This window comes from Chiloscyllium plagiosum, chromosome 2 (assembly GCF_004010195.1).
Source record: "Chiloscyllium plagiosum isolate BGI_BamShark_2017 chromosome 2, ASM401019v2, whole genome shotgun sequence".
Taxonomy (NCBI): domain Eukaryota; kingdom Metazoa; phylum Chordata; class Chondrichthyes; order Orectolobiformes; family Hemiscylliidae; genus Chiloscyllium; species Chiloscyllium plagiosum.
The window spans coordinates 12159008-12186421 of NC_057711.1; the positions used below are offsets into that span (position 1 = coordinate 12159008).

General features: G+C 41.5%; 1 protein-coding gene across 2 annotated transcripts; it reads right to left on the reverse strand.

Moving 5' to 3' along the window:
* Positions 1-1306: 1306 nt before the first annotated feature.
* LOC122556902 (PRELI domain-containing protein 1, mitochondrial-like) lies at positions 1307-27414 on the reverse strand. Of its 2 annotated transcripts, none has more exons than XM_043704158.1 (6): positions 27234-27414; positions 20714-20860; positions 18617-18842; positions 16945-17058; positions 14910-14988; positions 1307-2932 (listed from the first exon to the last, which is right to left on the reverse strand). In XM_043704158.1, exons 2-6 carry the CDS (start codon positions 20803-20805, stop codon positions 2793-2795), a joined length of 651 nt encoding a protein of 216 aa, XP_043560093.1. In that variant the 5' UTR covers positions 20806-20860; positions 27234-27414; the 3' UTR covers positions 1307-2792. The 2 variants fall into 2 exon arrangements, with proteins under 2 accessions (XP_043560093.1, XP_043560094.1); XM_043704159.1 differs by lacking the exon at positions 27234-27414 and adding an exon at positions 20993-21078.

A 27414-nucleotide genomic window follows, 5' to 3' on the forward strand; every position in this document is an offset into this window, starting at 1 on the left:
GTGGACCATCTCCAGGATTCACAGCAGTAACTCACCATGGCTTCGTTTGATCACCTTTCAAACATTCAACATCTTATCAACAAATTCCTAGTTCTAATGTGGGATGTGAATTCATGTATGGACCACTAGTACAGGTCCCTTGCCTTGAACATAATCGTTCTGCTTTTTAATATTACCTCTTAGAGTCATAGAGATTGTACAGCACGGAAATAGAGCCTTCGGTCCGACCTGTCCATGCTGACCAGGTATCCCGACTCTGGCAAGCATGACTTTCATGACCAATATTTGTGGATTAAACACCAGATTAAGTCAACAGTAAACAAGACTAGTCAATTGTCCAGTAAAATTGTCCAGCTTTGAGACATGGCAGAATCAGGCAGGGAAGGAGTGGTGGCTCTCAGGGCTCCTATCTCTGCTGTTCCTAATTTGTACTAACAAGGATACAAAGTTTCCATGCAAACTCATTAAGTTTGCAGCTCTTACCAAACTAAGTGAGACAGAGAAACAAGTCAGCAATTGGTTATTTAAAGCTGAACCCAGTGCTCACAGATCAGCTGAAGACCTTTCCTCAGGCATTCTGCCCATTCCAACAATAGTAGCAATTTTCCAACTTTGTTACATGCAGCGGGAGCAATGACTCACTCTGATTAAGCTCTTGTTCAAGTCACAAGGTCATGAGTCAAACTGCACTCACGCGTGTGATCTACACCGACACTGTCATAAGTAGTCAGCAAAATGCAATCCATCCATTGTGATGTTAAAGCTCTTCCAGGTGGACGAAGATGTTCCCATCGCCCGTTTCAAGGAAGTGCTCTCCCTGGTGCGTTGGCCAATATTTATTTCTCTCTCTCAACTGTTCACAAAAACAGATCAGGTTGTTATCACACTGCTGTTAGTGGGATCTTGCAATGCATTTTCTACATTTTTCTGGTACTTGCCTTGAGAGTCTAAAGATACAACTACAGCTATATAAACACAAGGCTTTTCTTTTTTACTCGTTCCCAGTTTCAGCCTTTCAGGCCTAAGGGTAACAATGGATTCTTTTAGCACTGGGTTCTGAACATGAACACTACAACAGGGTATATGAAATGCATATATGATTGCTGCTGGAAATCCGAAATAAAAACTGAAAGCACTGGAGAAACCCAGCAGGTCTTACATCACCAGTGGGGAGAGCATCCGTCCGTCATTACTTCTTTGACATTTCAGACTAGGATTACTCCAGCACTCTCTGCTTTATGACATAAAGAAGACACTCATCTGTGTAGTACCAGCTCTGCTGTGGTTGAAAAGTGCAACATTTCACTGAGATTTTTCATAGACATTTATTAACCATTAAGAAAGGTAGTTCTGAAGGTTTGACAAACTATTAAATCTTAAGAAACTCTTTCTAAAAATACAGAATAAATTGGTAAACATTACCCGTCCAGTTAGACAATAATAGCACATTCAAGGTTAAAGAGGTTTCAGCAGCAAGGGCTTGTACAAAATTATTTTCTTCATCTTGAGGAAACCTGCCAGCATTCTAGTCCCCCTTCTTATCGCACAAACTTTGAAGCTATGAAATGCAGGCTGCTGGAGAAAAACATGAGGGCTCTACAGCTTCTGTTACCTGAGCAGAGAAGATTTTCTGGAAATATGCAGCAGCATCTGAGAAGTAGAGAGGACAGATAGACAAGACTCTTCAAGGAACTTAACACAGATGGCAAAGCTGTAAAGCTACAGTGCTAAACAAAAGAAAACAGAGAGACAGCAGAACACTCGCAGGGTAAAAGAAAAGCCATGGCTCTCCCTGTCCTTCCACAGCACTCAGCTCTATATAAGGATTCCTATTATTTGCCAGATTGATGGAGCATAGGAACTGGACATGTCTACATAGTCTCATTTGCATGTCTTGCCATAATATCAGATCAAGAATTAAAATAAATAATCAAGTACTTGATTAAGATGGATGAGCTTAAATCTGAAATATTGACACATATTTTCAGATACTAAGTCAGCACATGTCCTTGGCCAGGATTTATTTCGGTAGCCAGATTGTCTACTTTTGATGGTCTACTGTTCGACACTTAAAAAAAGTTAAATTCATTTAAGAAATCTGGTACGACATCAAGAATCAAAGCTTTGCATATTACATCTAAGTAGCCAACGAGACAGTTTCTTGAATTTAGGCAAAAGAAAACAATTGAAAATAAATAATTCAGCATCTGATTAAGAACAGATCAGACAGAACATCACCACCTTAATTTTATTTGTAAAACTTAGTGCCCAGTTTAATCCATAATGCCCAAGGGACAAAACAAAATATCCAGGAAGGGAACTCCCGATAGGAATGTTAATTTTCATCAGTGTTTAACTGAAACATTGTCCTGGCTGTGTGTGTCACTTCACTGTCATGGAATACTGTTCGCTTCATTTATTAGTTAAAAGAATATTTGAAAAATTAAAACAAAGATTAAATCATTCCATTGAAATAAGCGTTATTGGGAGAGATGAAAAAGATCATAAAGCCTGTGGAAGCTGTTTTGAAAGGCTTGGTAACATACCTGCACCAGTATTATTCTAATCTATTGGGAATACTAAGGCTGTTTCTGTCATGGACACAGTAAAAATTAAAAGAAAAGTTAATGCTGTAAACATTCTGTGCACACAAGTAAAGACCATCAAGAAACATGAAACATTTGGGGCTTGCACTATAAACAATTGCTTTTTTCTTTCTAAAAACAAAGCAGATTATTTTATTCTCAAAAGGACTAAAGATGCAGTGTGCAAACATGGTCTTTCTTCCTGGATCAGACAAACTGTTTTGCCTTTTGTGGTGCTGCTTTGGATGCCAGATCCTTGGCTTTTTCTGTGGCTGCCAGTGCAGTCTCCTTTGCCTTCTCAGTCGCCTCTTTTGCAGTTTCTTTCAGAGTTTTAGGTGGCAACTCACCTGAAAAATATTATGGAAAAATAAAACCAGCAATGTAAGTAGGGTGTCAAATGAATTGCCTAATCTATTAGTTGTATCCAAAGTGGTTTACTCAATACTAATTCGATAAAAACCCAAGTGCTCCTGGTTGCAAATTAACATCTCTAAAATAATACAAATCTTTTTCTGACACAGGGACATTGAACTGAAACATTAAGTTTGTTCCCCTCCCCACAGGTGCAACCTGATCTGCTGAGTATTCCTGCAGTGGTCTTCAGATTTCCAGCACTTGCAATACCTCTCTTGTCAAATAAATCTTTCAACTTCACAGGACTAACTGAAATGTTAAATTCAGGTGCAACCTGCTTGTTAAGTGGTTGAAACTGAGCAGTTTATATCCCTGTGGCACTATATTAAGAACAAGAAGCTGAAAGTTCTCCCAATATTTCTCTCTTGATCACATATGTCAAAAACAGAATAACTGGTCAATGCTGCTGTGTTTAGTTTTGTCATGTGTAAATTGACCTGGTAACAGAGGCTTCAACTTGTCTCATTGTACACCTCCAAAAACTTCCAAAGCCACAACCACTTCCATCCAGAAGGACAAGGGCAGCAGATACATGGGAATACTGCAAATTCCACTCCAAGCCACTCTTCATCTTGACTTGGAAATGTATCGCTGTTCTGTCGTTGGGCATAACAACTGGAACTCCCACCCTAGGGGCATTGTGAGTGCCCCTCTACCACATGGATTTGAGCAGTTCAAAAAGAAAGCCCATGACCACCTTCTCAAGGGTAATCAGAGGCAATAAGTGTTGGCCCAGCCAGCAAGCCCCACATCCCATGAATGCAGAGAATTTAGGGCTGTGAAGTTGAGCTTGGCACAGCTGCTGAAGTTTTCCAGCTGATAATATTTTCTCTGTGGCAGATGTTAAGTTAACTGGCTAAAAGTTTCCTGCTTTCTGCCTTCCTTCCTTTTTGAAAAACGGAGTTATGTTTGATATCTTAAAGACCCTGAGATGAAGTCTAGCAGGGACTTGCACATTCGTCAGCTCACAGCTCTGACAATTTACTGAGTACCACTTCCCTGGTGACTGTAATTTTTCTGAGTTGCTCCCTCCCTGCCATTTCCTGATTTATTGGTGTTTCCGATAGGCATGAGGGCACTGCAGCCAAGGCATGGATGATGCTGGCATCATTTTCTTGGAGTGTGAGGTAGCCCGTTGTTACCTCTATAGTGAGCTGGGATGATGACTCAATGGGTCCAATTACAGAAGAAGACTGATGAACACAACCAAATACAAGTATTGTATGCTGGGAGGCCCATCAGAGTGGCTGTGCTCAAAGTCAAGGGGTATGGGGGAGGTTGTGTGGTGCTCAGATTGGGTGTTTTTGGTCTCTTGATCAAAAGGGATTGCAAGGTGTTGGAGTTGTAAAGCAAACTGACCTTCAATAGTGATTCTGCTGCCATCTCTTAGAATGACAGCACATGTTTGATAGTGTGAGCCTTTTTCCTCAGATGGTGATGTCTAACATGAGGGGACATAGCTTTAAATTGAGGAGTGATAGATATAGGACAGATGTCAGAGATAGTTTCTTTACTCAGAGAGTAGTAGGGGTGTGGAATGCACTGCCTGCAACAGTAGTAGACTTGCCAACTTTAAGGGCATTCCAAATGATCATTGGATAAACATATGGATGAGAATGGAATAGTGTCGGTTAGATAGGCTTCAGATTGGTTTCATAGGTCAGTGCAACATTAAGGGCCGAAGAGCCTAAATTGCGCTGTAATGTTCTCTGTTTGCCCACCACAGTATCTCCAGCATTGAAGCTGCCAATCAGCTGAAATGATGCCAATGGAAGCAGTACCTTCCCATCCAAGCTGTCTGCAGTCCTGTCCTTACTCACCTCCCACCAGTCAGACTGCAGTCACGAGTACGGACCAACTTTTGAGTAACTTACTGTTACAAAATGCATGACTTCCTTTACAGAAAATATCATAAATCATTGTGGTCAATATGTTTTGGCAAGAGAGGTCAAATGATAAAGATTGCAAATGCATTTTGAATCACCTGAAATCTATATTTTGTACAGTGATCTTCCAACATTTTAACTTCAGTTCAATTAACTTTAAACGAAGACAAAGCTATTGGGGGAACAGCACTGTGCTGCTTAATGTGTAAATTTAAGAGAGCGAGCACCAATTGGGTGATCTAAATAGCAGGGCCTGTGACAAATCAGCATTGCAGGATGACTGATATCAGGACCTGCTCTACATAATTACAGATGGTGTTAGCTATGTGAACTAACACTATCATAAAGATGCATGATTTGCAGCAGAGCACACAACTGTGACAAGTATCATTTTGTCACATTCATAAAAATGAATGAGGAGTAGGCCATTTGGCCCCTTAATCTTGCTTCATTATTTGATATGATCATCTATATCTGACCTGAATTCCAATTTCCTCTTTCCCCATATGCCTTGTTAGTCAAGAAGCCAGCTAACTCAGCCTTTAAAATATCCGACAACACACCCTCCTTAGCTCTGGGGTGAAGAGAATTTCACAGACAATCGAACTTCCGACAGAAAACACTTCTTATCAGAGTTTGTGCCTGGGGTTCTAGACGGCCAGCTCAGTGAGAGCACCATGTCATCATAGGGATGATCTTACTGAATGGTGGAGTAGGCTCAAAGGCCAAAAGCCATAGTCCTGCTCTATTTCATACAGCCAAATGTAGGGACTGTGGCTGAAACACCCCTGTCACTGGGTTAGTCACTATACTTTTACCCTAAAACATATACTCCTCAAGAAAGCACTGGGATTAATTTAGAGAAGCGGTTTCAGTTCTGTCTAGTCTTAAGATTAATACAACGGACTTCCCTTAATGGTTTAAAAAAAGATACAAACACCGCTATTTTATACGTCAGTACAAAAAGAAACCGATCACAGGAGCAGGGGTAATGCTGCAGCTGGAATCTTCTCCTAACCTGCTCCTCTCCAGTCGCAAAAAGCAGAAGCGAATGTTGCAGCACCTGCAAAAAGAGAGTCAAGTGTGGCCACTGCTGCATTTTGGGGGAACTTGATGAAGTGGGAGTGGGGAATTCTGACTTTGTGCATTTAACAGATGATTGTCTTCTCAGGATGTGAATTTGAATTTGAACTGAATTTATTGTCACGTGTACTGAGGCACAGTGAAAAGCTTTGTCTTGTGAGCAATAAAGGCAGATCACAGAGTTAAGTTGCATAGATAAGTAAATAATAGGTAAACAGCGGCAAAAACAAAAACACAGGTACAGGCGAATGTTAAGAGTTTGCGAGTCCATTCAGTATTCTGTAAAAAATCCTGAATGGTCTTGAAAAGGTAAATGTGGAAAGGATGATTCCTTTTCTGAGGTGAGTCCCGAACTAGGGGCCACTGTTTTAAAAGTAGGGCTCAGCCTTTTAGGGCAGAGACACGTGGATTGTTTTGTCTCACAGGGTTGTACAAGTTCAGACATCTTTGCCTCAGAAGGCAATATAGGTGGAATCACTGAAAGTTTTTAAGATCTATAGACTCTTGTTAGGCAGGAGTATCCAAGGTTACCTGCAGTAGATGTGAACATGGAATTTGCAACACAAACAGATCCGCGATGACTTTAGTGAATGTCAGAGCAAACACAGGAAGCTGAATGGCTTTCTTCTGTGTCTTAATTCATACGTTCATAAGATTTTCTGGGAACGAGCTGCTACAGGAAGTGCTCCTCCTGTAGATCAGGGAAAGCAAGTCAGATATTGTGGTGGGGAGGGAAGAGGAGGAGAACTATTTTAGTTTAGAGTTAAATTGTAGTGCTTTTTTTAAAAGCTAATGTTAATACCCAAAGAGCAGAAGTCATTTTGAATCGTTGAATGAATAAGCAACTCCAATCCCTGGCAGACAACTGTATGAAATCTTATTGTGACTTGTGCAGGTTGTTCTGCTCTAAGGTGTGTTTCATTAACGCGAATTTGCTATAATGCGACTGACAAATTGGGAACACCGTTTCTAAAGCATGAACGTTTAAAACTTGTGTTGGCTGTAATGCGGTCACATCGCCAACACTTTAAGCGCTGTTTCCAAAGCGCGATTTTTCTGTAACACGGAGTTGCACAAGAACACAACGCTTGCGTTATAGATACGCTGACTGTGGATTTCTTCTCAGTACATGGGCTTCACTGGCGTGGTTCACTTATTGCCCATTTCTAGCTTCTCCTGAGAAGGCTCTTGATGCTGAGCCTCCATCTTTGTTGGTCACCTGATCTAATATCTCGAGTGACATGTTGTCATGCTTTGTTTTATGGTGTTCCTGTGAAAGCTGTTTTTGAAATGTGAGTCATTCAACAAGTAGAAGCAGCCATATGCTAAATGCCATCAGGTTAAACAGGCTTGTACTAAGCTGCTTTCTGATAGTCTGAAATTCCACTTGAATAATCGCTGTTTAAAAATGAAATCTTAGAAAAGGGACAAGAAAAATCGTAGATCAAAGTGTTCAAGTGATCATCACCAAAAAAAACATTGTATGGTGCAATTCCATTCCGAGGAACTGAAGTATAAAAGTCTACATATTACACACTGACTCATTTCCATATTTATGAGAACCACCATAACATCTTCACCCTATTCCTCACACTCCCTGTTAGATTTCAGCAAGAAAACACAAAGACATTTTGAGATTTTCCTAGGGACCAGTGAAAGAACGTTACAAAGTTAAATGCTACAAAACCAGAAATTGATGGCAAAACTCAGCAGGTCTTTGGCATTGTGGGGAGAAAGCAGAGTTAATATTTCGGGTCCAGTGACTTTTCATCAGAACTGACAGTAGCCATGAAAAAGTGGTATTTACGCTGAAGACAAGTTGGGGGAAGGGGGGCAAGAAGTGAGTGGAGACAGAGCTATGCAGGGAGAAAGGGAGAGATAATGAAAGGGGTAGATAGACCAAGAGATTATTGATAGAGGCCAAGACAGAAGTAGTTGAATAAGTGATAATGAGAGATGAGAGATGGAGAGAATAAATAGACTGTGCTGAAAGCAACCCATATCTTGACAGGACCATGGTCTTGGGGTGGTTTAAAAAAAAACATGGAATGATGGAATTAGGCTCTAACGTTACTGAACTCTATGTTGAGTCCTACAGGCTGCAGGGGCCCAAGCAGAAAATGAGATGCTGCTCTTCTGAAATGTTAGCTCGGGTTTCTCTCCACGGATGCTGCCCGATCTGCTGAGCTTTTCCAGTAATTTCTGCTTTGGTCTTATTTCTGATTTCCAAAATTGGAAGTGCTTTCAGTTTTCGAGCTTGCACTGAGGTTCACTGGATCGCTGCAGCAGATCTGAGGCACGGATATTGGCGTGGGAACACAGTGGTGAGGGAAGTTCAGGATCATTTTTACGGATAGAATGTGGGTTCAGTCATGACGTGGATTGTTTTCAGCACAGCTCACCCATTCTCTCAGCTCTCGTTCTCACTTATTCAACTTCTCTTCTGCCCTGGCCTACCATTAGTAATTCCGATATCCGCCTCTCCTTTCCTTATCTCTCTCTGTGGGTTCTGTTTCCACCTACCGCTCATTTTTCAGCCCCCTCACCCCTTAAGCTTGCCTTCAGTATAAATACCTTTTCTTAGCTGCTAACAGTTCTGATGAACAGTCATCGGACTCATAACGTTAACTCTGCTTTCGCCCTGCAGATGCTGCCAGACCAGAGTTTCACCTGCAAATTCTGTTTTTGTTTCCGATCTCCAACATCCGCAATTATTTGTTCTATTTTAAATTTAAGTGCTACATTGTAGCAGAGGGTGGGAGTGAGTTTGGTCCGTATTCAGGCAAGTTGCTTATAGCAAATCTAACTGCACCTGTTACAAGTGCGTTGATACTCGCCCACTAATGGAACAGATAGCTGCAGTCCTTTGATAAATTTAAACAAAGGAGTTAAAGAGAAAGATTCAAACTTATAAGAACAATTACCATGTCAGACAGATGTTACAATTGTAAGTAGACTTTCACAATGCAATTGACTCTATTGTTTAATTGCATTCAATCAAAGAATAAACATGCTGCTACTAAAGCTAATTAAAGCTTTCCAATTCATTCACGGGATGTGGGTGCCATTAGCTGAACCAACATTTATTGCATGTCCCTAACTGCTCTTGTGAAAGTGATGATGAGTTGTGATCTTGAGCTGCTGCTATCCATGTGTTGTAGGTTGACCCAGAATATCATTCGATAGGGAGTTCTAGAATTTTGACCCAATGACCCAGAAGGATATATTTCCACGTCAGGTCGGTGAATGACTTGAAGGGGAACTTACACGTAGTGGTATTCCCACGTATATGCTACCACTATCCTTCTACGTGGTAGTGGGTCTGAAAGGTGCTGTCTATAAATCTTCAGTGAATTCCTGTAGTGTATCTTGTATTTAGTTCATACTGCTGCTACTGACCATCGGTGGTGGAGGGTGTGGATGGAGTGCCAGTCAGGTGGGCTGTTTTGACCTGGATGGTGTCAAGATTCTTGAGTGTTGTTACAGCTGCACCCATCCAAGGGAAGTAACTTGTGCCTCGTAGATGGGAGAAAGGAGGTGAGTTACTCACTGCAGCATTCCTAGCCTCTGGCCGAGCTCTGACCTTGGTTCTTAGTCTTTATTTTTGGGTAGTAGACTTCCTGAACAGCAATTTAATTATTGTGTGCCACAGTCAGAGGTTACATAGAACAGAAGTAGGCTATTCAGCCCCTCATGCCTGTTCTGCCATCCAATGAGGTTGTGGTTGATCTGTGGCCAGACTTCATATACTGTCTTTAGCCCTTACCCCTTAATATGTTTGCTGAAACAAAATCTCAGATTTAAAATTAACAACTGATTGAGCATCAACTGGCACATATAGAAGAGAGTTCCAAATATCTACCACCCTTTCTATCCTAAAATCTCTTATTGAATAGTCTGGCCTTAATTCTCAGGCAATGCCCACTAGTTCTAGAATCCCCAACCAGTGGAAATAACTTATCTCAATCTACCCCGTCTTTTCCTGTTAATATCTTGAAGACTTTGTTCAGATTACCCTTTAACCTTTTAAATTCTCGAGAAAACAGGCCTAATTTGTGTAAACTCTCTTCATAGCTCAAACCCTGAAGTCGAGATGTTGTTTTTATAAACCTATCATGTACTCCCTCCAATCCATCCTTCCTGAGGTGTGGTGCCCTGCTCACAGCTCTCCAAGTCTGGTATAATCAGGGTTTTGCATAACTGCAGTATACTTGCTGCATCCTTGTACTCCAATGCCCTGGGTATAAAGGCCAGTGTTGCATTAGTTTCCTTGATTATTTTTTGTTCTTGCTTGTGTTCTCTTTGGACATCCACTATATTTAACTTGGTCCAAAATGGATAACCTCACACTTGCTTACATTGAACAGCAGCAGCAACACTTTTACCCATTCACCTAGGCTCTCTATTCACCTATGTCCCTTTATAATGTTGTACTATCACTTACACTGTTTACAATACCGCCTAACTTTGTGTTATCAGCAAATTTGGATATATATATATATAAAATTTTCTATGTAATTATTCAAGTTTTTAATAAATCACGTGAACGATTTAAGTCCTAACACACATCCTTGTGGGACATTAATGGTCACATCCTGGCAATTTGATTAACTACCTATTATCCCCAATTTCTGTTGCTGTAGGAGAGGCTGCAGACAGCAGGAAGAAGGTTTCAAAGGCATTTCGCAGATTTGGAACCAAAAAGACAATAATAGGGATTCTGGATGTAGGTTTGCTTGCTGAGCTGGAAGGTTCGTTTTTAGACATTTCGTCACCATACTAGGCAACATCTTCAGTGAGCTTCTGAATGACGCACTGGTTGTGTAGCCCGCTTTCTATTTATATGTTTGAGTTTCCTAGGGTTAATGGTGTCATTTCCTACGGTGACATTTCCTACAGTGATGTCATTTCCTGTTTTTTTCTCGGGGTGGTAAATGGGGTCCAAGTCAATGTGTTTGTTGATAGAGTTCCGGTTGGAATGTCATGCTTCTAAGAGTTGTCATGCGTATCTCTGCTTGGCTTGTCCTAGGATGGATGTGTTGTCCCAGTCAAAGTGGTGTCCTTCCTCATCTGTATGTAAGGATACTAGTGAGAGAGGGTCATGTCGTTTTGTGGCGAGTTGATGTTCATGTATCCCGGTGGCTAGTTTTCTGCCTGTTTGTCCAATGCAGTGTTTGTTACAGTCCTTGCAAGGTATTTTGTAAATGACATTAGTTTTGCTTGTTGTCTGTATAGGGTCTTTCAAGTTCATTAGCTGCTGTTTTAGTGTCTTGGTGGGTTTGTGGACTACTGTGATGCCAAAGGGTCTGACTAGTCTGGCAGTCATTTCCAAGATGTCTTTGATGTAGCGGAGAGTGGCTAGGGTTCTGGACGTGTTTTGTCTGCTTGTTGGGGTTTGTTGCTGAGAAATCGGCGGACTGTGTTCATTGGGTACCTGTTCTTTTTGAATACACTGTATCGGTGACTTTCCTCTGCTCTGCGTAGTTCCTCGATGCTGGAGTGTGTGGTGGGTTGTTGAAATAATGTTCTAATGCAGAACAGGAAATTACATCACCAACCCTAGGACACTCAAACATATAAATAGAAAGCGGGCTACACCACTGGTGCTTCATTCTGAGGCTCACTGAAGATGAAGTAGGGTGACAAAACGTCTGAAAACAAACCTTCTAGCTCAGCGAGCAAACCCACATCCAGAACATCAAAACTGAGCTACAAATCTTCCAAAACCTCGATAACAATAATAGAGACTTGCATTTCTCTACTGCCTTTCATGGTGCCAGGACATCCTCAAAAATGGGGTGCATTGCCTGCAGCTCAGACTGCAGCTCCAGGCAAAGCAGCACTTTGGCTCAAGGAAGTTGGGATTTGAGTTGAGCAGCTGCAGTTTGAGCCACAGACAATATACCACATCAGGGAGGGGGAGAAGTTACCTGGACGCTTTCTTCCTGGAGGTGGTCACAACGCCCAAGGATTTGGACTGTGATGAGGGACAGGAGGGTGTGACTGCAGGTAATAACTATCCGATAGTTACAAAGTTCTTGCAAACTATTTGGCTAAGAGTAGGCTCTGCAGGGAGGATGAGCAAACTGACCATGGCACTGTGGTACAGGGAGCCATTTAAGTAGAGTGGGGAAATAGGAATGTTGCAGTGGTAGGGGAATAATCACTGCCCTATGCAGCCATGAGTGAGAGTCTCAAAGGCTCTGCTGCCTGCCCAGTGCCAGGCTTGAGAATATCTCCTCACAGCTGAAAAGGAACGTAAAAGCAGGAAAGCAGGGTTCCAGTTGTTGTCATCACCAGTGATACCAAAGACTTTGACCAGAAGTAGAAAGGATGTTCTGCTGAAAGAATTTGAACAGTTAGGGCTAAATTAAAAAGGAGAATTTCTAAGGTGATATTCTCAGGATGACTACCTGAACCACGGGTAACGAGGCATAAGGTATTTTTTAATAGAGTCAAGGAGTTAAACGCTTGGCTCAAAGATTGAGTTTCAGTTCATGGAACACTGGCACCAGTAATGGGGTATAAGGAAGGTGTTCCGATGGGACGGGTCTCATTTGAACTGTGCTGGGACTGGTGTTTTGGCAAATCGAATATCTAAAGCTGTAGAAAGAGTTTTAAATTAAACAGGTGGGCTCTAAAGCGATGTGTGTATGTAGGTTTACAAAGGGTATAGCAGCATTTCAGGGTAGAGTAGCACAGACAGGGACAGATTACAATGATAAAAAAAATCAACATCTAGAGTCAATGGAAAATAATCAAACAGCAAAATTAATGTCTTTTTAAATATGCAAAAGATCAAAATAAATGAATTATCAGCAAAAGAGAGATTAATGGGTGTGATCCTATAGTAAAAACATGGTTACAATGAGATCAAAGCTGGAAAATCAATATTCAGGGGTCTGCAACTCTTCCAAAAGACAGGTAGAAAGGAAAGAGTGGTGGTGTAGCTTTGTCAGTCCAAGAGTGAATAAGTACGACAGCAAAAAATGATGTTGGATTAATGAAGTAGAATCCATGTAAATAATGGTAAGATATAACAAGGGGAGAAAGACAGCAGTTCATTAATCTGAAGAGAAGCAGTATTGTAGGACAGAAGATAAATCAAGGGGTAATGAGGACATATAAAAAGACAGTACATTAATCATGGGTGACTTTAATCTTCATGTAGATTGGGAAAATCAAATTGGCACAGAAAGAGTTCATTGGTGAGGAAAAATTCATACAATGCATTCGGGACAGTTTCTTAAAACAATGTGAGTGGATATAACCCGTGATCGGGCTATTTATATCTGGTGATGCATAATGAGGTAGGTTTAATCCAAGATCTCTCAGTAAAATATCCTGTAGGGAACAGTAATCGTAACATAGTAGAATTTAGCATTCATTTCAAAAGCAAGAAACCGGATCAGAAATAACTGTGATAAATTTAAATAAGAGAAATAACATAGGAATGGGTGCTGCAGAAGACTGGAGAGAAGGTTGCAGGAAAAAAAATGGCTAATGAACCTGGCAGGTGTTTCAGAAAGTAGTCTATAGTTCACCACAAAAATATATCTCTGTGAGGAAGAAGGATTCTAGGAAGGGGAAAACCAACCACGTTTAACCAAGGAAGTTAATAATTTTATCAAATTGAAAGAAAAAAAACATACATGAGGGAAGATTAGTGGTAAGCCAGCAGATTGGGAAAGATTTAAACACCAACAAAAGATGGCCAAAAAAATGAACATTGAAGATTGACTAGGAAATAATATGAAGAAAAAGGTAAAAGCTTCTTTAAATGTATAAAATGGGAAAGGATAAGACCAGGAAGTACAGGAGCAGAAGCAGGTCATTCAGCCCATCAAGCCTGCTCCATAATTCAATTAGATCATGGCTGATCAGATAACCCTCAAATCCACTTTATCAGCATCTGCTGAGAGAGAAATGGAGTTAACATTGACTCTGAGATGACTCCTTTTCAGAGGAAGACTCGTGTCAGATTCAAAACATTAACTTTTTCTCTCCAAAGTCATTACCAGACCTACTGAGTTTCACCAGCACTTTCTGTTTTTGTTACTTTTCAGTGCGTCTGTGTAGAGAATTGCCAAGGTGCATCAAACCATACTGTACTGATGTGTGAAGTGTCACCAAGTCTTCATAGCCAAATCACGGTGATATATAAATGCACACAATTCCATCCAAATTATTATTGAAAAACTGCTATTTCACATACAAAAAGGGAATCTGAATTAGTCAAAGCAAGATGCTTTTAACAGTAGAGGATAATCCTTCTTTGAACATTTACAGGTAAAATTTTGTAATAGATACATTTGAGATGTATTGGTCTACTATTTTTGTCTACTGCAAATTAATTCATGGAAAATAAACTGGATTTGTTGTTTTCATTTGTACAAAAATTGCCTTTGATGTGTGATCATTCAGAGTGGCGACAATTTTATTCAAATTTCAATAAGTCACTCACAATAAGGAAAAAAAGAACTCATTGCTTAACCCAGGCTAGGCTCAGCCTTTTTAGTCAGAGAAGGTTGCTGATGATTTCATGTTGTGGAAGTCACAACATAAAAGACAAAACCAGCAGTCCATTTTTGGGGGGGAATGGTTAGTCTGTTGCAAAACCCTGCTGGATGATTAGCAACCACTGACTCCACTGTAAGGTCTGATTCGAATTCAGCTGTATCTTTTGCAATTTGCAAAGTATTTCAACCAAGGCTTCATTGCGACAGACTATTTTGCATATAGGTTTTGCATCATATCACCACCATCTGGCATTCTATGCTTCTTTCACAAATTACGGTTATCTCCAGTAAAAGGTGTTTTGATTCTGGAAAAGGAATGGCCAAGTTCCACCCCATCAGAAAAAGCTCTTCAGCAAAATAAGTGTACAAAGACAGGCCTGGGAAGGATACAAAAAAAAGGATATTATAATTCATTTACTCACCTTGTAAATGAGCAAGAATATATTCAAATCCTTCTGTTGCTTTTAACTGATTTCTTCTAAATCTGGCAAGACCAAATTCCTACAATACAAACAAAAAACTTTAATCAAAACTTCACTTTACTTCTAAATAAGCAATTTCACATTTAAATGTGTCAATCGCTTGTGAGTGTTTATACAAATAGCGGTAACCTGTGAAGATACAATGGTGATGGGGCCACATAACTGGAGGCCTAATGTGAAAGAAGCAACTTCCTTCACGTGAAGGATTAGTTTCAAAGGCCAATGCATGGGAAAATGGATCTGAGCTAATCACTCTTCAGAGAACTGCTCATCAAGTCAATATAAACCGACAACAAATGAGCCCACTGACACACTGTAGACTAGTTTCTCATTTATCCCAAAGGCCCGTGAAAAATATGGAATGGTCAAAGTTTTGAAGGAGGCCATTCTGTCCCATAGTGTCCATGCTGGCTATCTGCAAGACCAGCTGAGTAAGTCCCAATCTCCCTTCCTTTCCCCGTGGCCCTGCTAATCTTCTCTTTCTATTTCTCCATTTATCTTTTAAAGGTCATGATTGACTGTGGCCCCATTACAATCTCAGGCAGTGCATTCCAGATCCCCACTTACTGCATTTTTCCCTCATGTTCCGTGGAAACTTAGGACTCAAAATCAGGATTAGACAGTTCTGCTATTCAATAAGGTCAAGATTGGTTTAGTTGTGGTCTCAAGCTCAGTTTCCTGCCCTGTAGTCCTTGACTCACTTATCTGTCAAAACTTCAACTCAACTTTAAATAAAATCAATGACTGACCTTCCATTACTTCCTGGGGAAGAGAATTCCATAGGCTAGCAAATATCTGAGAGGAAAAACTTCTTCGCAGCTTCACTTTAAAAAGGTGACCTCCTATTTTTAAACTATGTCCATGAGCTCCAGTCTCTTCACAGGAACAAACAAACTCTCAGTATCTACCACCTAAGACCCCCCACCCTCAGGATCTTATATTACAAGCCTTGTCTGTCCAATTTTCCTTATAGGACAACCCACTCATTCCAGGAGTGAGTTGAATGAACCTTCTCTGAACTACTTCTGATGTCATTGTTTCCTTGTTTTAAAAATAAGGAGCTCGAAACTATACACAGAACTCCAGATGTGGCCTCACCAAGACCTTGTACAGCTACGAGAAAACCTCTCCACTCTTATATTTCAATTCTCCACAGAATAAACACAACATTCCATTTGCGTTCCTAATTACTCAATGAACTTGTGTACTAACATTTTCCAATCATGCATGAGGTTACCCAGATCTCTCTCCATCTCTATGCAGTCTCTTACTATTGAGATAATATTCTTCTATAAGACACAGGAACAGAATCTTTTGGACCATCCAGTCCACATCATCATTCAATGAGATCATCATGGCTGATCTGATAATCAACTCCACTTTTTTTTGCTTTTTACCAATAACCCTTGATAACCTTACTGATCAAAAATTTATCTCCGCCTTAAATACACTTAACAACCCAGCCTCAACAGCCCTCTGTGGTAAAGAATTCCATTGCACGCTGAAAGAAGAAATTCCTTCTCATGTCTGTCCTAACTGGGTGACCCCTGAATCTGAAATTATGCCCTCTGGTCCTAGATTCTCCCACAGGGGGAAACAATGTCTCTACAGCTAGCATGTCAAACCCCTAAGAATCCTTTATGTTTCAATAAAGTCACCTCTCATTCCTCTAAATTCCAATAGTGTAGACCTAAACTATTCAACCTCTCCTCATAAGAAAATTCCTCCAGAATCAGGATTAATCTAGTAAACCTTCTCAGACTGTAGAGTGGGGGGTGGGGGGGCCTGAGCAGGATGTTCTTAGGAGGGTCGGTAATGAATCGAAGGGTCGAATAGCTTCTTTCTGTAATGTAGGGATTCTATGGATTCTAAATCTTCCATCAATGAAAACAAGTCCTGTGTTTGGTTGATAACATTTTACATGTTGTTTTACAGAATAACTGATGAAAGAACAGAAAAACTAATAGGCCATTACCTGTATTGCTCGAGAAAAACCAAACACATTTGAAGTGACCCACGCCTCACGTTGTACGTGTGTCCATGCCAGATTTTCTGGATTTGGACGATAAATACATTTCTCCTCTACCTGCTGAAGTTGATTAAAAAAATATGCAGTTTGAGAAGTCTGAAATCATTGAAACTTTTCTTCTGTCATCTTCAAATGGGTTGAAAAGCCACATTTACCACAAGATTTGAATCAAAAGTCTGACAATAAACTTTCGCTTGATCTTACATTTGCATGAGAAAAGTGCTGTTTGGTTGGCAGTGGAGGTGTTACTGTGGAGAACCCCTATCCCTCACACTTCTGTTTAATTCAAAACTGGCATAATGCCTGGACATGTTTCTCTGTCCTTTGGAGGGCAAGTCCCTACAAAAACATATTCTAATCAGTACAAGTGAGCCCACATTGAGAGTCTGATTGATAATCTTAAACGGCTTGTTAGTGCAATTCTTTGCACACACATTACTGTTCAGCACATTCTATCCAATTGTGAATGCTATCTAACAATGGACAGTATGTAGAGTTTTGCTCAACCAAGCACAGACTGGTTGAGTACAGTTAGTATTTTGCCTGTTGCAAACAACTGAAGGGATGTGTTGCTTGATACGATCCATGAGTTAACGGGATGTGTAGCCTATGTATCTGGCATTGCACTGGCATGGAAATTCACATATCATGTTGTGTGATAGGCAGGGCATGTTTCTGACTGGACTCAGCATCCTGTTAATGGAGCATACTGTTCATGTCCATACTGCCTAGTTGCAGAGTAAAATGGTTAGCTTCACCTGTTGCTCAAATTTTTGACATAGTTATCCTTCCTGACACTGTGAGGTAGACTGAGTATATTTCAGGAGAAAGTGAGGACTGCACATGCTGGAGATCAGAGTTGAGAGTGGTGCTGGAAAAACATAGCCGGTCAGGCAGCGACATTACCCAAGGCCCTACTTTTAATTGTATAAGTCTTGCCTTTGTTTGTTTTCCCAAAGTGCAATACCTCATGCTTATTGTAAACTCCATCTGTCACTCTGTTCCTGATGAAGAGCTTATGCTTGAAACGTCAACTCTCCTGCTCCTCGGATGCTGCGTGATTAGCTGTGCTTTTCTAGCACCACATATTTTGACTCTGGGTATAGTTCAGGTCCAATATTGGCCTAAGACCCATCTGTTGCTCTTTGTTGGAACTTGCTATGTATAATTTAACTGTAATGTTTATGAATCTGGCTAGTAGTTCTGGCCGAAGAATTATTATTGGCCTAATCCTGTGCCTATTTTGTACGTTAGGATGGCAGGAGATCTTCCTTTTCTTCTCAGAAGCTGTTATGGGATCTCTGGCCTGAAGAAACAAGCATGGCCTTAACTTGACATATCATTCACAAAGTAGCAACTCCACGACACAATCCTAAATTATACAGTCAACCTAGATTCAGTGCTCAAGTCATACAATCTTCTGACTCAGATAGGAGAGTACAACCGTTGAGTTTGATATTTACTGTATTCACCATCACTGAACAAAATCAACAAAAATAGTTGGATCTTTATTCAAATTCATGATCAATGATGCATTTCCTTTAAAAATAAACTCATATGAAATGCTTGAGAAAACGGGAAGCACAGTCTTGAGCAGTCAGCATGGAGATGAACTTACCATGAGGCGGGTGTGATTAATATTCCATGTTAACGTGGTAAATGTTCGGTTTTGAAGATCAACTATGGAATCCTCGACAACAAAGACAGATTGTGCCAGGTTAGCAGGGAACACCATCTCTCCCCAACGAGGCAGGCGGTTAGTCTTTGTAAACAGACGTCTAGAAAGTAGCTTGTTGTCCGAGGTTACCTCACGGTAAATCACATCTTCAGTTAATACATGTTTGCTGAAATGGAGAAATGCGCACACTTTGGAATTGTATTTAAACAGAATATAATACATTTATTATTTCTGTGTTTTCATCAATTTTCTTCTTATTGATTTGATGTTAGGTATATTGTAACAAAACATTATACAATCATAATATTTTAAAAAACTGTTCAGCCACGATACAAACAACAGTGTTCATTTATGATACAAACAGCTTAAGTTAACAGACCACATACATTATTTAATGTCAATGTGGTTCTTCAAATGCACATAAGGGAAACCTGATCTGATTCTGCCTTCTCACTGGTAATTAAATGGGCCACACCAATGTATGGAGAATGGAACAGCAGTGGGGGGTTGGAATCTCAGATAGCTACAGCACAAGATGAAGCCTCTTGACTTAGAATTTCCTCCACTCTTGTGAAGGGTAATCCAGTTATTCCCATACTTTTATCATATTTAGATCATAAAACCATAAGAAATAGGAACAGCAATTGGCCATTCGGCCCCTTGAGCTTGCTCTGCCATTCAATAGGATTTTGGCCGATCTGATACTGCTTACGCCCACCTTCCTGCCTTTTCCCCATAACCAATGATTCCACGAAAGATCAAGAATCTATCTATTTAAACCTTAAATTTGTAGAAAGACTGGCCAGAGTGGGAGGATTTGAGCTATAGGGAGAGGCTGAATAGGCTGGGGCTGTTTTCCCTGGAGCATCGGAGGCTGAGGAGTGACCTTATAGAGGTTTATAAAATTATGAGGGACATGGATAAGATAAATAGATAAGGTCTTTTCCCTAGGGTGGGGGAGTCCAGAACGCGAGGGTATAGGTTTAGGGTGAGAGGGGAAAGGTATAAAAGGGACCGAAGGGGCAACTTTTTCAGAAGGTGGTATGTGCATGGAATGAGTTACCAGAGGAAGTGGAGGCTGGGACAACTGCAATATTTAAAAGGCATCTGGATGGGTATATGAATAGGAAGAGTTTGGAGGGATATGGGTCGGGTGCTGGCAAGTGGGACTGGGTTAGGTTGGGATAGCTGATTGGCATGGATAAGTTGGACCGAAGGGTCTGTTTTTGTGCTGTACATCTCTATGACTTTGCCCCCACTGATCTCTGTGACAAGGAGTTCCAAACTCTCAACCCTCTGTGAGAAATTCTTCATCCCCATCTTAAATTGGACCCCTTAATTTTGAGATTACGCCATCATGGTTCTAAACTCTTCCACGAGGGGGAATATTTTCTCAACATTCACCTTGTCAAGTTCCTTAAGAATGTTATATGTTTCAATGTGATCACCTAAATTCCAATGGGTAGATTCTCAACCTGTTTCGACTTGACATGTCTCCATCCGAGAGATCATCCTAGTAAACCTACTTCTGAACTGCCTCCAATGAAATAATGTACTTCCTTAAATAAGGGGACCAAAGCTGCTTACAGTTCTCCAGACGTGGTCTCCCCAGCGCCTTGAACAGGTACAATAAAATTTCTCTGTTCTTATGCTCCAACCCCCTTGAAATGAGGGCCAACATTGCACTAGCCTTCCTGGTTACCTGCTGCACCTGTGCACTAGCTTTCTGTGCAATGTGTGTGCAACACTTCTCCTTCACAAGTATTGATCCAGTTCCATTGTGAAGGCTCTGACAATATCTGCACCCATTAGTTTCTCAGTAAACACGGCAAACAGATGTGAGATTGGGTCATAAAATTACTGGCACTTCAAAACAGAAAGGCTGGAAAGGATGTGGGAGTGAACTAGTCTCAGTAGACTAGCTTAACTCAAAACATTCAAAAATGGTTTGGGGCTGATAGAAATCCTCTGCTCTACACCCAAAAAAAAACCCGCAGACCACCTAAACAAATGGTAGTTACAATAGCAGAGACATACCTGAATGGATTTGGATATCGTTGCCAAAATGCAGAGGCAACTTGGTCCCACGTGCTCTTGAGAGTAGATACATCAAAGAAGTGTTTCACCATGGTTACTACCCAAGGCCTTTCAGCCTTCACATACGTACGGGAGCTATACAATCACCTGTAGAGAGGAACAGAAAGTTAGACATCTAACCACAAACTGCACTTGTTTCCTGTCATGCTGGAAAGAATAAATAAGAGGATTCAGATTGTAGTTGAATGTGTTTAATCAGATTGTGCATCTCAACTTCACCTTGGTACTGTAACCCTCAGTTAACAAAAATCCATCAATTCGAGTTTTGAAAATGTGCAATTGACCCCGGCCTCCACTGGTAAGGATGCTTCCCAAGTGACCCAAATTATGTCTCTGTTCTGGACTCGCTCACAAGACAAAATTATTTCTCTCTATCTAAGCTGTTGAAATCCTACAGGCATCAAACGGAGAACCACTTAATCCTCTAAGCGGACTACTTTTCTACTAAAGGCTGATTAGGTTGCTCCATAGAGAAGTGTCACTGGAGTAGTAAAAATACACACACACACAAACTCCTTTGGAGACATGGGTGCAAATCACATGTCACAGACTGAATTTGAATTCAATAAAAAGTCTACTGGCAACTATGTAATCATTGCTGATGGTTGATAAAAACTGATAACACGTCTGGAAACCAACTTGAGATTATTTATTTGTTTATGAGATGTGGGTGTCACTGACTGAGCCCGCATTTATTGTCCATCCCTATTTGCTCTGGTGGTGAGCCGTGTGTTTGAACTGGGGCAGTCCAGGTGGTGAAGATACATCTACAGTGCTGTTTGGAAGGGAAGCCTTGGACTTTAACCAAGCAACAGTGATGGAATGGTGACACAGTTCCAAGTTGGGTAGTGCATGGTATGTGGGAAACTTTGTTAAAAGGAGGCATTTATCAAGTTGCCAGGGTCATAAATCACAGTAAGGAATGAGATAGGAGACAGAATTGAATTACCAGGGCTTTGAGCACCAGATTGCTGGCGAGGAGCTATTTGTAGCTTGAAGCTTGACATTTCACTCCATAGTAACATATGGACAAGCAACCAAACACAACGCAGCCGTGGAAATATATTTGGGACGTAAGTTAGATATTTGGATGAAATGTTATCTACAAAACAACATTTACTTGGATTTTCAGAAGGCTTTGTTCCACTGGTGAGATTTTTAAGGCTCATGGAATAAATGACAAATCAGCCAACTGTGCTGAAAATCTCTCTCAGCAACAGAAAAGGATGGAATAAGATTGGTCAGGCTACTCGGAGAAAGAATGTGATGGCATTGAATTTGCCCAACTTATCAACAATTTGTGGAATATGTTTTAAATTTGCTGATGATAATAAATCTGTATAAAGGATATCCATAATATTGTATCAGTTTTGCCAATGGCAGAACCTTCACAGAATGATTTATCACTTCACACAGATCCTATCAAACCACATGGCGAAGTAAAAAATGCCCTAGAGATAAACAGATTCAAAGAGATGTGGATCAATGAATGAAATGGGCTGTTGGTGAGCTGGATGGATTTGAGATGGAGATGTAAAGTTAATGGCAATGAAAGGATAAAACTGTACATAGTAAAAGCTGAAACAGAAAATCATATATTTGCTAATTGAAAGGAGCTGAGGATTATCCGATCAGCTATGATCTCATTCAATGGCACAGCAGTCTTGATGGGCTGAATGGCCTATGTCTGCTCCTACATCTTATGGCCTTAAGACTTATTAACATCTAATTTTCTAGTGAGACTTCCTGCTTCATGTATGGTTTCCTCCCTTTTGCCCCTTCAGATTTGAATTGGCCTTGGGCAATTGTGTGAAATTACTCAGAGCGTAGTAAGGGTATAGAATGCTTTGCCTGCAACGGTAGTAGATTCGCCAAGTTTAAGTGCATTTAAGGCGTCATTGGACAGGCATATGGACGTACATGGAATAGTGTAGGTGGGATGGGCTTCAGCTTAGCATGACAGGGCAGCGCAACATCGAGGGCCGAAGGGCCTGTACTGCGCTGTAATGTTCTATTACACAAATCTAAAAGGAGTTTAGCAACACAGCCCACAGAATGCAGCTCATTGTTTAACTGTGTGTGTGTGTGTGCGCGGACTGGGGACAAGAGAGAGAGAGACAGTAAAGAGGGCAGAGAGAATGTTTAACGCACAAAAAAACTCCATGTGATAAAACAGAAGACTGGGAAAAGCTGTGGAGCAGGAAAAAAAGAGACCAAAAAGCTCAAGTGCCACTGGGCACACACAGCGCCACTTCTTGTTCTATCTCGCAACATCAGCAGTGGAATCATTGTTTTAACCGCAAGTTATAGTCATTAAGCACCACAAATTCAGACACAGTTGTAACGGTCCTGAGATGTCCACAGACAAGGCCAGATAGAGATGAAAATTGTCTCACTAAGCATCAAATGTCCAGCCAGCTTGACAGGCTGAACTGCTCCTTCTCACATACTTAAAACAGCATCGAGCTCACCTTTGTCTCCACACACTGCTAGATCATGTTCAGACAAGGGAATTCTGGAAATTCTTGCATCTGTAGCACAGCCTCTGCATAAAACTGGTGACACTAGTAGATTCGGATCATACTGGGAACCATCCTGCTCTGCGTGACTCAATGCAGATCTATGAGCACGGAGGTGATAACATCAAATTTAGAGAGTCAGTGGTGGGTGGCTGACTGTTGTTGACAGCCCAAATGGGAGAAGAAACAAGGGCATGACTGAAGGCTGTGATGATACACGAGCTGAGACAGGGTGGAGATGGATAATAGTACAATTGGAAAGATAGGTGACATTACTGTTGGTGAGAAAAATTGGTTGCATCTCAGGTTCAAATATAACACCAAGGCTGCAAAGAGTTTGGTTTCACAGCCTTAGGATATCCTAAAACATTTTACATCCAATGCTTCATTTATGTAGTTTAGCAACTATGTAATGTAGAATTCGCAGGAGCCAACTTGACCACAGCAAGCTCCCAAAAATAGCATTGACATAATGTCCAAATTATTATTTTTTAAAAAATGCTGTTGATTATGCAATTAATATCAGCCAGGAAAGCTGTTTCTCTAAGCTGGTCATTGAACCTTTTATGTCCCCATATGAGGGGGCAAACAGAACCGTTGATGTCTCATTCTCTCAGTCTTACATCGACAGGTCAGCCTGGATTCTGTGCTCACTACGACAGACCTTGACTTTTTCAAATCTGTAAATTGTCCCATCTCGGAGAGTTCCTTCCCAGTACGGGGCATCAAATATGGACAGAATAAAACAATCCCTCTTCCAGCAAATTTTCTAAATTATATATCAAATAGTTTGAATGTTAATTGTCTCCACTGCTTCATTACCAAACAGCTTTCAGTAGCCAACTGGATGTGCTACCTTGGGCCTTTAACCACAGTGAGTAATATCGTGCGAGAAATGTAACCTGAAACTCAGGAAGTGACTCAATGTAGCTTTGAGATTGACGTCACTTGCTGCAGGAATTGCATCAATTTTGGGGTTTTGAATAATTTCTAGGAAGGTCTTCAACCAAACTACCATGTATAGGATATTACTGTCACCAATGTTTGTATCCTGTGGTTTGGGTTATTGTTTAAAATGCAAAATGTTTATCTGACTGATGGATTACTAGCCCAATGACACTACCCTGTCACCAGTTACTGGGCTGGCATGCTATTTCTCATGTAATCTCAAAAGTTACACATTTAAAAAAGTACGCAGAGTTCCCCAATTTAGCTGTCTTTCAGATTCAGACTGATAGAAAGCATCGACCAGGTAACCGTGCTTCACAAGGGTTACTATTTATTAGAACTACATAGATTCTAGCTACAGATAAATAATTATGAATTGCTGACATACAGCTTTATGGTCAGCTCAGCTGCCTAGTTTATAATGTAGAGAGACACCAACTATTGGAGTTCAACTCCCGCACCAGCGAAGGTTACTGTGAAGGAGTGTCCTTCTCAATTTCTGACCTCACTTCAGGAATGCTGCTGTTTGTGCATGTTTGAACCAAGGCAGTAATGAGGTCAGGAGCTGAGTGGCCCTGGTGGAACGCAAATGGGAAATGAGAAGGTTATTGCTGCTTGATAGCATTTGATAATATCTTCCGTCACTTTATTGATGATCGGGAGTAGAATGATGGGGTGGCAATAGGCTGGTTTGGATTTATCCTGTTTTTTGTGTACAGGACATACCTAGCCAAACTTCCACATCAGGTCGATGCCAATGTTGTAGCTGCACTGGAATAGCTTGGCTAGGGAGGTGACAATTTCTGGAGTGCATGTCTGCAATTCCATTGTCAGAGTGCTGTCAAGACCCATAGACTTAGCAGTGTCCAATGTCTTCAGCTATTTCTGGATATCATGTGGATCAAATTGGCTGAAAACTGGTATCTGTAATGCTGGGGACCACTGGAGGAGGCAGAGGTGGATCATCCATTCAGTACTTCTGGGTAAAGATTGCTGTGAATGCTTCAACTTTGTTTTTTGCACTGACGTGCTGGGTTCCTCCATCACTGACGATGGGGATATTTGTGCAGCAGCCTCCTCCTCCAGTGAGTTGGTTAATTCACAACTGAATGTGGGAGAACTGCAGAGCTTCGATCTGATCTGTTCTTTGCAGAAAAGTTTGGCTCTGTCTATCACGTACTGCTGATACTGTTTGGCATACAAGTGGTCTTTGTTTTGAAGCTTCACCAAGTTGACACTTCACTTTCAGGTATGCCGGGTCCTGCTCCTGGCATGTCCTCCTGAACTCTTCACTGAGCCAGGGTTCATCCCTTTGCTTGGTGGTAAAGGTGAGTTAGAGGTCATGCTGGGCTATGAGACTGCAGTTTGTGTTTCAAGTATAATTCTGCTGCTGCTGACAGCCCACTGCACCTCATGGATGCCCAGTCTTTAGTTGTTAGGTCTGTCCCATTCATAATGTTATAGTGCCCCATATGACAGAGAACACCGTTGGTGTGAAGATCGGTTTGTCTGTGCTGGCTGTCCGAATGGGCAATTTAACAAGTGCCACTCCCCCAGTTTATCTCCTTGTAATCCTGCACTTTCTTCCTCTGCAGATAGTAATCAAACTCCCTCTGAAGTACCTTGAATGAACATGTTTCCACCACACTATCAGGCAGTGCCTTACAGATCCTAGCCTTCACTGCATGAAAACTCTTTTCATCATCTCGCCCTTGTTGTGTTTGCCAATTTCTTTGAAATCGAGCCCTTATGTTCTCCATCCATCTATATGTGGGAACAGTTTTTTTTCCACATACCTATAGTGCCAGACCCACAGTGACTCTGGATACTTCAAATCAAACATCCTCTTTTCCAAGGAAAAACTCTTCAATCCACGAAAAATGAAATTCATCACAAGAAATCCCTTAATGAATTTTTTTCTGCACCTGCTCTAATGCCAATCAGAGTCATAGAGTTTTACAGCAAAAAGTAAGGCTCTTCAGTCCGCTGATCAAGCACCTATCTACCCTAGTTTTACTTTCCAGCACTTGTAGATATTACATTCAATCTGTTCAGACATGATTGACACAGAGAAACAGAAATTGCCGGAGAAACTCAGCAGGTCTGGCAGTACCTGTGAGGAGAAAACACTGTCAACATTTTTAAAAAAGATTAATTAGATTCGATTCCCTACAGTATGGAAACGGGCCCTTCGGCCCAACAAGTCCACATCCACCCGACCCATTCCCCTATATTTATCCTTGACTAATGCACCTAACACTATGGGGCAATTTAGCATGGCCAATTCAGCTGACCTGCACATCTTTGGATTGTGGGATGAAACTGGAGCACTCCAGAGGAAACTCCCGCAGACACAGGGAGAATGTGCAAACTCCATACAGACACTCGTCCGAGGCGGGAATTGAACCGGGTCCCTGGCGCTGTAAGGCAGCAGTGCTAACCACTGAGCCACCGTGCTGTGAACTGAACAGCGACAGGACACAAAATGTTAAGTCTGTTTTCACTCCATGGTGCTGTCAGACCTGCTGGATTTCTCCAGCAATTTATGTTTAGATCTCCAGCATCCGCAGTTCAGGGTTTCACGTGATGAGACAACTCCGGAGCAGGTGGGACGTGAATGCAGGTATTCTGGCCCAGAGGCAGGGACACTACCACCACGCCACAAAGGCCCTCACCCACAACCCTTGCAATTCTCGGGGGGGGGGGGGGAATAGTTGCTATTTCAGAGAATGCTGTCAACACACCTCGGGCCCTGAGCCTGGGCCTCCTGACTCAGAGGTAGGGACAATACCACCTCGCCACAAGGGCCTGGGTATGCTCTGGCGCTTTAAGTGATCATCTAAATGTTTCCTAAACACTGCGATGGCTCAGTCTGAGTTGAGAAGGTGACAGTTTCGGTCTTTCCACGTGGGGAAGGAGCCTTTTCTCATTGAAAGCAGAGTCAGTGTGACCTCCTGGTCCTGAGAGCAGGCCTCTCCCTGACACTCACTCACCTTAACCATGGCCAGGCTCGGCCCGCCAGCACCGCTATCACCTCCAGCTCTCTTCCCTTCCCCTCCAAACTCGTCTGGACCCTTTTCGAAGCAGCGTTTCCTCTCACCCGCCCCCCCCATGTGCCGTTACTCCTCGCCGCCCATCGCCACCAGCCCGCGGCACACCTCGCTCGCCATCTCC